A 12,773-nucleotide genomic window follows, 5' to 3' on the forward strand; every position below is an offset into this window, starting at 1 on the left:
TAGTGAGGGAAAGTGAGAGGGTGTGAGGGTAGAGACATATTCATCCTCACTCATGTTCACAGCTGTCATGTTCACCTCCTCACACTCCAAGACAACATAATCTTCCTCCCTCATGTTCCTGACTCATATATTCGCTTTCCTCACGCTCCAGGCTGTATGTTCATCGCCCTCATGTTCCTAGCTGTCATATTCACGCTCTTAGCTATCATATTTGCCCTTCCTCACGTTCCTGGCTGTCATATTCCCCTCCCTCACACTCCAAGACACCATACTCGTCGCCTCCATGTTCCCAGCCGCCATATTCACGCTCCTGGCTGTCATATTCACGCTCCTGGCTGTCATATTCCCCTCCCTCACACTCCAAGACAACATATTCGTCGCCCCCATGTTCCCAGCCGCCATATTCACGCTCCTGGCTGTCATATTCACGCTCCTGGCTGTCATATTCCCCTCCCTCACACTCCAAGACAACATATTCGTCGCCTCCATGTTCCCAGCCGCCATATTCACGCTCCTGGCTGTCATATTCGCCTCCCTCACAACATATTTACCCTTGGCTGGTTGTGGTCGGGCTTCACCATGGGCTGTTGGTCGATGGTGCAGGTTTTTTATATCCTGGTCGTGACAGTAAGCTATTTTTTATGTCGTTCATAAAGCGGGATTTACTTGATGTTTATTTCAGGAGGAGGAAGACCAAGCGAGGCTATTTCCCCCCTTGTCTTAACCTGACCTGATTTAACACGACCTGACCTAACCTGACCTATCCTAGTTAAGTTAGATTAGGTTAGGTTAGGTTAGGTTAGGTTAATGGCAGGGTGTTCAATCATCAGGTGATTTGATTTGATTTTGATTTTGCCGCTTGCAGCGGCTACTTTATTGTGCACCCCACACTCATCCTGTGAGCGGTAGCGCAAAAGGATTACAGAGTAGGGTTTACAAAGGGTCATAATAATTAACCCCCGTTGTCAGGATATTATGGCACTGAAAGTTACACAGTATTTCATTTACATTATTTGTTTAGTTCTATACATAAAGGGTAACTTATTCACAAATGCGTGAGAACAAGCGTGTGAGGCAGTATGTCTGGCCTCACACTTTGTTATTCACATTTACGTGGGAGGTATTCAAGCACGTGGCATAAGCTATAGGGTGGTTAATCTTCACTTAACCCAAACACACTCCTAACACTCCAAGCATCGTCCCTAAAGTGAATCATCGGAACCTCCACAACTGACCCCTGACCCTTAATTACTCCAGTTACCAGGGATAAGGTGAAATAAACGATCATTAAATATCTAAATGCTTCGTACGCCATCCACAACAGTTTCATTAAGGTAACAAGTGAATGAAGCGAGGCGCAATGATTCTTTGATATGACTAGACTTCCCTAATACGACCACCTGGCTTCAACGACCGTGTTTAGAGTGGAGATTCTGATCACCCTCAACATTAGCTCCCACACCCCACCCCCAGCAGTAGTTCATTTCACCTGAGGATTAAACAACCTAATACTATCTGGAGGGGTTAGGTTAGATTAGGTTATTTTCGGCCAGGTTAAGTTAGGTTAGGTGAGGTTATGTTAGGTTAGGTTAGGTTATGTTAGATTAGGTTATTTTTGGTCAGGTTAAGTTAGGTTAGGTGAGGTTATGTTAGGTTAGGTTAGGTTATGTTAGATTAGGTTATTTTTGGTCAGGTTAAGTTAGGTTAGGTGAGGTTATGTTAGGTTAGGTTAGGTTATGTTAGATTAGGTTATTTTTGGTCAGGTTAAGTTAGGTTAGGTGAGGTTATGTTAGGTTAGGTTAGGTTATGTTAGATTAGGTTATTTTTGGTCAGGTTAAGTTAGGTTAGGTGAGGTTATGTTAGGTTAGGTTAGGTTATGTTAGATTAGGTTATTTTTGGTCAGGTTAAGTTAAATTAGCATAAAGGTCTCCAATGACTAGGTGAAACAGACTATGATGCCTAATGTTCTATGTGATCAAGTGCCTATTACCTGTCACCAGTGCCTCAGTATTACCAGGTGTGACAGTCCCCCTCTGAGCGTCAGGTAAGATGAGATTAACCCAACTTCTGTTCCTGACTATAAACTTGTGAGTGTGTTAATCCCTTATGTAACTCAGATTATTATAGGAAACACCAGAGCCAGTAGCGTGTTCCTTTGTTACTGAGCTCACACGAGATTTGGCTCATTAACTCGGCGTTGTAATTTAGCTTAAACATTAAAGAAGTCAGTCTCAGCTCGTAGTAACCTTGGTTCGGTCACTAAGCTCACAGTCACCTTGATACGGTCCCTCTCAGCTTACAGTCGCCTTGGCCCAGTCACTCTCAGCTTTCGGTCACCTTGACCCAGTCACTCTCAGCTTAGAGTCACATTGGCCCAGTCACTCTCAGCTTACAGTCACATTGGCCCAGTCACTCTCAGCTTACAGTCACATTGGCCCAGTCACTCTCAGCTTACAGTCACATTGGCCCAGTCACTCTCAGCTTACAGTCACATTGGCCCAGTCACTCTCAGCTTACAGTCACATTGGCCCAGTCACTCTCAGCTCACAGTCACCGTGTAAAATCGAGGAATGAATATGTTGTCCTGGAAAGTGACGAAGACGAACATGACATCTGGGGACAGGAAAACGCATAAGATTACCATTAGATTCTTAATACAGTTGAGACGCCATTGTAGCTACGACTTTTTCTAGCCATTAAGTTAAGGCGTAGAGGAGAGAGCATCCATCTTAAGCGGCTTTTGAGAATTTCAATCCTGGAAGTTAATTCGTTTATTTATATTTCCATAAATGCGCAGCGCCGGGAACCAATCATCTAGCTGAGTTTTTGCTTTTTTTTTTCCTTGCGAAGTTGTAATTGGCTGGGAGGTAACAGGAGGTGCTGGGGGAGGGAGAGACGTTGAGAATTTTTGGTCCTGGAAGCTGTTTCGTTTGTTTATGTTTATATAAATACGCAGCGACGGGAACCAATCATCTAGCTGGGGTTTTTTCCTTGAGAGGTTGTGATTGGCTGGGAGGTGACAGGAGGTGCTGGGGGCTGTGTTAACGGGGAGACTTTATGGTCGTGTGGCTCAGACAGCTGGAATTTAGTTAAGGAAATTCTATTTGGGAGAAAGTAATGGAATCTTCTGATAATTTTATGTTAACTGAGTCAGAGGTGTTGAAGGAATGTGACTCACACACCTTAAGGCTGTGAAATGTGGCAGAGATGTGTATATATGAACTAGAAAGTGCACTTGAGGAACCAAGATGTGCACATTGGGGACTACATTGTGCACATGAGTACTATGGTATATATATGGAGTCTAGAATGTGCACACGAGGTACCAAAATGTGCACATGTGGACTAGGATGTGAAACCAATATGTGCACAAGATGGATTAAGATGTACGCAGTAGACTATGATATGCACACGTGAAACAAGGATGTGTACACTACATGGAAACTATGAAATGTACATGTGAACTAGGATATACACACAGGGTCTAGAAAACGTTCACAGATAATCAAATACGTACACACTTTTTCTCTATATCAAAAAGATGTGTCACTTTTAATTACTGAATGAAGTGTAGTAACGCATTAGGACCACCTGAAGATTAGCCCCCCTCCTCCCTAGCTTATTTCACATAATGATTAAACACCCTAACTCTACCTGGAGGGGTTAGGTAAGGTTAGGTTAGGTTAGGGTGGTTAGGGTAGTTAGGGTAGTTAATCTTCAGGTTATGTTAGGTTAGGTACAGGTTAGGTTAGATTAGGCCAGGTAAGATTAGGGTAGGTTAGATTAGGATAGGTATGGTTAGGTTAGGTTAAGATAGGTATGGTTAGGTTAGGTTACCTTTAGGGTGGTTAATCTTCAGGTGATCCATAACGTCTTGACAGCATCCATTAACCCACTACCGACCTCATCTCCTCACACTAACTCACCATCAATCACCTCGCCTTCACACTAACACACTGCTAATGTTCAATTAACACGTGTTGACGCCGCCAAGCGCTAATGGTACGCCGTCACGCATTAATGGTACGCTGTCATGCATTAATGGGACGCTGTCATGCATTAATGGGACGCTGTCACGCATTAATGGGACGCTGTCACGCATTAATGGTACGCTGTCATGCATTAATGGGACGCTGTCATGCATTAATGGGACGCTGTCACGCATTAATGGTACGCTGTCACGCATTAATGGTACGCTGTCATGCATTAATGGGACGCTGTCATGCATTAATGGGACGCTGTCACGCATTAATGGGACGCCGTCATGCATTAATGGTACGCTGTCATGCATTAATGGGACGCCGTCATGCATTAATGGTACGCTGTCACGCATTAATGGTACGCTGTCATGCATTAATGGGACGCTGTCATGCATTAATGGTACGCTGTCATGCATTAATGGTACGTTGTCATGCATTAATGGTACGCTGTCATGCATTAATGGGACGCTGTCATGCACTAATGGGACGCTGTCATGCATTAATGGTACGCTGTCACGCATTAATGGGACGCTGTCATGCATTAATGGGACGCTGTCATGCACTAATGGGACGCTGTCACGCATTAATGGTACGCTGTCATGCACTAATGGGACGCTGTCACGCATTAATGGTACGCTGTCACGCATTAATGGGACGCTGTCATGTATTAATGGTACGCCGTCATGCACTAAGGATACACCTGTAATATATACCTGGACAGTGACAGTTAAGCACCTGTAATATATACCTGGACAGTAACAGTTAAACACCTGTAATATATACCTGGACAGTGACAGTTAAACACCTGTACCATATACCTGGACAGTAACATATATACACTTTTAATTATAAAACATGAATTCTGTTGTGTGTATGTGTGTGTGTGTGTGACCAAGATTACAGTAAAGGGTATGTGATATTCCCTCTGGCCTACAGCGGTGACCTTTGACCTGACGGATGGAAGGACGGAGGAGGAGGAAGGAAGGGAGGAGGAGGAGGGAGGGAGGGAGGGAGGGAGGGAGGGATTCTCTTCACCCCGTTACTCCTACACGTCATACACTAATACAACGTTTCACTCATGCACTATTCATCATCATACACTATTCACCGCCTCTCATACACTATTCACTATTACACACTATTCATCATCATACACTATTCACTATTACACACTATTCACCATCATACACTATTCACCATCATACACTATTCACCATCATACACTATTCACCATCATACACTATTCACCATCATACACTATTCACTATTACACACTATTCACCATCATACACTATTCACCATCATACACTATTCACCATCATACACTATTCACCATCATACACTATTCACCATCATACACTATTCACCATCATACACTATTCACCATCATACACTATTCGCCATCATACACTATTCACCATCATACACTATTCACCATCATACACTATTCACCATCATACACTATTCACCATCATACACTATTCTGCACCTCTCATACACTATTCACCATCTCATACACTATTCACCATCATACACTATTCACCATCATACACTATTCACCCATCATACACTATTCACCATCATACACTATTCTGCATCATACACTATTCTGCATCATACACTATTCACCATCATACACTATTCACCATCATACACTATTCACCATCTCATACACTATTCACCATCATACACTATTCACCATCATACACTATTCACCATCATACACTATTCACCATCATACACTATTCACCATCATACACTATTCACCATCATACACTATTCACCGCCCTCTCATACACTATTATTCACCATCTCATACACTATTACCATCATACACTATTCACCATCATACACTATTCACCATCATACACTATTCACCATCGCACACTATTCACCATCATACTATTCACCATCATACACTATTCACCATCATACACTATTCACCATCATACACTATTCACCATCATACACTATTCACCATCATACACTATTCACCATCATACACTATTCACCATCATACACTATTCACCATCATACACTATTCACCATCTCATACACTATTCACCATCATACACTATTCACCATCATACACTATTCACCATCATACACTATTCACCATCATACACTATTCACCATCATACACTATTCACCCATCATACACTATTCACCATCATACCTCTTCACCATCATACACTATTCACTGCACCTCTCATACACTATTCACCATCTCTCATACACTATTCTGCATCATACACTATTCACCCATCATACACTATTCACCATCATACACTGTTCACCATCATACTGTTCACCATCATACACTATTCACCATCATACACTATTCACCATCTCATACTATTCACCATCATACACTATTCACCCTCATACACTATTCATAAGCATCATACACTATTCACCATCTCTTTACTATTCACCATCATGCACTATTCTGCATCATACACTATTCATCATACACTATTCACCATCATACACTATTCACCATCATACACTATTCACCATCATACACTATTCACCATCATACACTATTCACCATCTCATACACTATTCACCATCATACACTATTCACCATCATACACTATTCACCATCATACACTATTCACCATCATACACTATTCACCATCATACACTATTCACCATCTCATACACTATTCACCATCTCATACACTATTCACCATCATACACTATTCACCATCTCATACACTATTCACCATCATACACTATTCACCATCATACACTATTCACCATCTCATACACTATTCAGTCACTGCTCAGCCAGGTAAGACCGTAAGAGCTCCTCAAGGTAACTCCCCAAAACCTAATTAGCTTAATGAGGCAGAAAAATAGCCTCACTGTCAACCAACTTGAACAGCTCTTTAGATAGATAGATAGATAGATAGATAGATAGATAGATAGATAGATTGATAGATAGATAGATAGTTTTAATTGAGGTTAGGTTAAGTTACGTTAGTTTAGGTTAAAGTTACGTTAGTTTAGGTTAAAGTTTGTTTAGATAGGATGAGAGAGAGAGAGAGAGAGAGAGAGAGAGAGATATATATATACATAACCTTGTCATACATACATACATACATACATACATACATACATACATACCACCTTCCTTAAAAAGAGAATTCTACCTCTCTAAAATCGTGACAACAGATTCTATAACTTGACTCGAGAGGAAATAAGTACAGATTTGGGTTAGGTTAGGTAAGGTCAGGTCAGGTCAGGTCAGGTCAGGTTAGGTTAGGTTAGGTCAGATAGCTAATTTCCATTCATAATTTGGGGGTCAGAGGTCACGTAGAGGTCAAGCTAGATAACACAGAGGACAGGGAACATAACACAGAGGACAGGCAAGATAACAATGAGGTCAGTTAGAGGTCAGGGAGGTACCTCATTCTCGACCTAAGTTGCTTTAATTACCTCTGTGTAGACCCAACAGCTGGAGGTCAATATCTCATGGTATGGGCTTTATACATCCACTTTACAGAGTATATAATGACGGTACGGCACATTGTCTGTCTGTCTGGCTGCGTGTCTATCTGTCTGTCTACCTGCCTGCCTATCTGTCTGTTTGCCTGACTGTCTGTCTATCTGTCTGCTTACCTGCCTGTCTACCTACCTGTCTGTCTCCCTACTTGTGTGTGTGTCTGTCTGGCTACTTGTCTCTATCTGTCTACTTATCTCCCTGTCTACTTGCCTGTCTACCTGTCTGCCTGCTTGTCTGTCTGCCTACCTGTCTTTTTGCTGCCTGCCTGTCAACATTTCAGTTTTCACGTAATAAGTGACGATCTACCTGAACTTAATTGAATTTACGAGTTAGCCCTCACGATATACACAAGCTGAAGGATTTAAAGCTCCCTGAGGTCAAAGGTCACAGGGGCTGGGTTAGAGGTCATGGGGCTGGGGTCAGACGTCATGGGGCTGGGGTCAGAGGTTCACGGGGCTGGGTCAGAGTCACGGGAGCTGGGGTCAAAGGTCACAGAGGTCTTTCAGGGTGCATTATGTGCCATTTCCACTAATCTTGTTATGGAACTGTTTGTGTATTCAGTGAAATGAGGTGTTGGTGATTTAGAACTATGTACTGATGGTGATTCAAATAATGACAGAGTTAATTATCATGATTGGTTTCTAATTACTCTTGAAGACTCTTAAGTACCATCAACCATTCCAGAGACTTATTAAAGAGGTTTAACGAATTGACCTCATAAATTGACTATTAATTAAGTAGAAAGGTGTTTGAGTTGTCTTAATGTTCTTAGTGCCAGTCTGGGTACATATTGCCGAGTGGGCGTAGTGATATTTCCCTCAAGTCTTTCAGTGTTTTATTTGAGTTTTTGGTTATGTTTTTGTCCTGTTTTTTCTCCTTTCTTCCTTCTCCGCCTCCTCCTGCATGTCTGGGGTGCATTGAAGGAGAGAGGAGAAGAAGAAGGAGGAGGAGGAGGAGGAAGGAGGTGATGGTCAGGAAGAGAAGTGCAAGGTAAATTGTGTGAAAAAGAAGGTTAGGTGTGAAAGAGTATGTTGGTATACACACACACACACACGCACACACACACACACACACACACACACACACACACACACACACACACACACACACACATCATGACCACCGAAAGGGGGTCAAGACGTACCTGGCGCTCCTCTCCGGAGCAGCCAGGTCAACTGTTAAGTTGGCCCATACCAACTCCCTCCCCTGAACCCTCCTCCCCACCGGATATCAGCAAGTTCTCGCCAGAAGTTACAATTTCATTTAGGAAAGGAACGGAACCAGTGTTAAACAGGGGTGAACAGTGGTGAACAGTGCGTAAGTCAGTGAGAACAACTCAACAGTAACAGTTGTACCCAAGTTAACCTTCACACAGTGAGGTCCCAGGTACCCAGTGATAACGGCCCGTGAGACCCAACAACAACCAGCGATGTGTTAATCCGTCTACGATAGGAAGGCCTAAGACCAAACCTCACTCATATAACACCATCTGTGAGGGAATTACTACACCACATGTCCCTCATAACACCATATGTGAGGGAATTACTACACCACATGTCCCTCATAACACCATATGTGAGGGAATTACTACACCACGTCAAGTCCCTCATCACACCATCTGTGAGGGAATTACTACACCACGTCAGGCCCCTCATAACACCATCTGTGAGGGAATTACTACACCACGTGATTCCCCTCATAACACCATCTGTGAGGTAATTACTACACCACGTGAGGTCCCTCATAACACCATCTGTGAGGTAATTACTACACCACGTGAGGTCCCTCATAACACCATCTGTGAGGGAATTACTACACCACGCCAGGTCCCTCATAACACCATCTGAGAGAACTACTACACCCCGTGAGTTCCTCCTAACACCATCTGTGAAATTTTTACACCACGTGAGGCCCCTCATAACACCATCTGCGGGAATTACTACACCGCCAGGTCCCTCATAACACCATCTGAGAACTACTACACGTGAGGTCCTCATAACTCCATCTGTGAGGGAACTGCTACACACCACGTGAGGGTCCCTCATAACACCATCTGTGAGAAATTACTACACCACGTGAGGCCCCTCATAACACCATCTGCGGGGAATTACACACGCCAGGTCCCTCATAACACCATCTGTGAGGGGTGCTACACCACGCCAGGTCCCTCATAACACCATCTGTGACGGAATTACTACACCACGTGAGGCCCCTCATAACACCATCTGCGAGGGAATTACTATACCACGCCAGGTCCCTCATAACACCATCTGAGGGAACTACTACACCACGTGAGTTCCTCCTAACACCATCTGGGAGGGAGTTACTACACTACGAGTTTACTGTTCAACACCTACATTAATCTGTATGTTCACTGTATGTTCCTTTACCTTTCTCTAATGAAGACTTGTGTTAAACCACCAATGTATGTAATAAGTCATTTATGTCCAATGTATATTTTCAGCCTTCGGGCTGCAGAATTTTTTCAATAAACCGTTAATTATTATTATTATTATTACACACAGTAAGTTCTTCACCATTCTATTTTCTCTATCTCTTTCTCTCTTCCTCTCCCCACATTAACGACCAATTTAATTTTTCTCCACAAACACAAAAATAGATTGAGCCGCTAATTCCTTCACGTACCTAATTTGCATACCAATCGTCCTCACCTCACCCCCCACCCCACCCCCACCCCTCCACCTCCACCCCTCCTTTAAAAAATTCACAACAAAATTCGAATCTAATTTCTATAAATATGCCTTTAACTAACTAGTAATCTGAAGTAAATTGATCTAGGTATAATTTTAACGAGACATTACTAACTTAAATATCGTTTATAACAACAATAACAATGGGTATTTTTAATATTATTGTGTGAAAACCTGTGATATGTGTATGTGTGTGTGTGCGTGTGTGTGGGGAGGGTCTAAGAGGGCGGTATAAGCTCTACTTGTAGGTGAAAGATTGATGAGATGTTCCCGTGTGATCCTTCAGTACAGTAGGCAGTCTTCGGTGCTTGGTGCAGGGGGGGAGGAGAACTACAGCATTACGACTCTACATCATCATCCATACTACACAATATGAGTTTACCACAATACATCATACTCACTATACAGCATCGGTCCACCACAACACTCGCACTATACAACACTGACCCACTACAACACCCACTATACAGTATCGGTCCACCACAACACAATACTGGACCATAACACCACAACACATTCACTATATAACACTGGCCCACAACTACAACACAACACACTCACTATATAACACTGGACCACCACAACACAACACTGGACCACCACAACAGCAAAAAATACTATAGTTCCTCCGGCAACTTTTGTATTACGTCAAGTTGCTGTAAAATGTTGTGGCATGATAATTGAGTGAGTCTCTCCTGAGATCTAACTTAACTGTGTGTGTAATAATAATAATTAACGATTTATTGAAAGAGCTTGGCAGCCAGAAGGCTGAAAATATACAGTTACATATTTGGGGAATGGGTTTCGAATTACAAATAATATACAAGTAACATAAGTGATACAAATAAGACATATAATAACTAGATGGGGAAAAGCTCAAACTACAGGGCATTTCAACATAGTGACATTGCAAGAAGTAGTATTTACTGGGAGTGAATACACTGGTTTATTACAAGTTATTGATAATTTTTACAATGATTGGGACTGGGCTGTTCTTATAGCGGTCAGTTCGTGCACGTGTGTGTGTGTGTGTGTGTGTGTGTGTGTGTGTGTGTGTGTGTGTGTGTGTGTGTGTGTGTGTGTACGTGTGTTTAAGCACGCATGTGTGAGTGTGTCGTGTGTTCAAGTACGCGTGTTAAGTGTATCTATGTACACTATTGTTTAAGAACGCGTGTATGTAAATTCATCAATGTGTAGGTATCTTCTTGCGAAAAGTACACACGTGTATGTATGCGCCCTCGTCTGTGGACCCGATATCCTGAGCAAACAGCGATAGATTGTAGGCGGGGGCTCAGGCAGGGAGATGCATCACACCATGATCTCACACAGGAGTTGGGTGATCCACACTTCCATCGATACCGTACAGAATTATGGCCGCTTGGAGATCCCTGTGGTGTGGGGAGGGATTCAGCACCCGACCCTCTCAAACAACCAAATTTACCCTCTCCCTTCTACCCCCTCTCATTTTTCACCCCTAAGGCCCACTCCCCTCTTAAAATTTCTACGAGATGACTTATAACAGAAACGTTACATAGAATATTTAAGTCTAGTCAAGAACACTTTGCTTCTCTCCCCCCTTACGAGACCTGACAGAAGAGCCCGTTGTTGTTGAGGATGGAGGGGGAGGTTAAGGGAAGGTCGCTCGGTCTTGCTCCACCTCACAGCTGAGTCCAAGACGCCATAACTCCGTGTGGTATTGAGGGGGGAAATACTGATTATATCGAACTGGTGTCCTGAGATCTACCAGTTGTGATGTATCTATACGCTCACACACACACACACACACTTGCCCACAAACACCTTCACACACATCCACCTCCACACACCCACCAACACCCCCACACACCCTCTCACACAAACACCCACACATCCACCTCCACACACCCACCAACACCCTCAAACCTCCACCAACACCCACACATCCCCCACCCACACACACAGGACAACTACAACAAATATGAAAGCTAAATTCCTTTCCAGTTAATACAATGGTAAACAAAACACGTATTAATTATTCATATTAGCACTAGTACACTCCGCCTCAGCTTAATACCTGTGAGTGCTTCTGATAGTGTCTTCTTGAAGCGGTCTGACTCTCTCTAACTTCATTACCTTTAACTTCATTACCTTTAACTTCATTACCTATAAATTCATTACCTTTAACTTCATTACCTATAAATTCATTACCTTTAACTTCACAGCCTCTCTAGCTTCACCACCTCTCTAACTTCACCACCTCTCTAACTTCACAGCCTCTCTAACTTCACAACCTCTCTAACTTCACAACCTCTCTAACTTCACCACCTCTCTAACTTCATTACCTTTAACTTCACAGCCTCTCTAGCTTCACCACCTCTCTAACTTCACCACCTCTCTAACTTCACCACCTCTCTAACTTCATTACCTTTAACTTCACAGCCTCTCTAGCTTCACCACCTCTCTAACTTCACCACCTCTCTAACTTCATCACCTCTCTAACTTCACCACTTCTAACTTCACAACCTCTCTAACTTCACCTCTCTAACTTCTCACCTCTCTAACTTCACCCACCTCTAACTTCACCACCTCTAA

The 12,773-nt window shown here is 42.9% G+C and overlaps 1 protein-coding gene across 1 annotated transcript; it reads right to left on the reverse strand.

Moving 5' to 3' along the window:
* Positions 1-205: 205 nt before the first annotated feature.
* LOC121876550 lies at positions 206-3,908 on the reverse strand. Its single transcript, XM_042381749.1, has 2 exons — positions 3,904-3,908; positions 206-518 (listed from the first exon to the last, which is right to left on the reverse strand). The coding sequence occupies exons 1-2, from the start codon at positions 3,906-3,908 to the stop codon at positions 206-208; spliced, it is 318 nt and encodes a 105-aa protein (XP_042237683.1).
* Between the last annotated feature and the right edge of the window lie 8,865 nt (positions 3,909-12,773).

Source organism: Homarus americanus, unplaced genomic scaffold (genome assembly GCF_018991925.1).
Source record: "Homarus americanus isolate GMGI-L3 unplaced genomic scaffold, GMGI_Hamer_2.0 scaffold28, whole genome shotgun sequence".
In the NCBI taxonomy this organism is placed as follows: Eukaryota; Metazoa; Arthropoda; class Malacostraca; order Decapoda; family Nephropidae; genus Homarus; species Homarus americanus.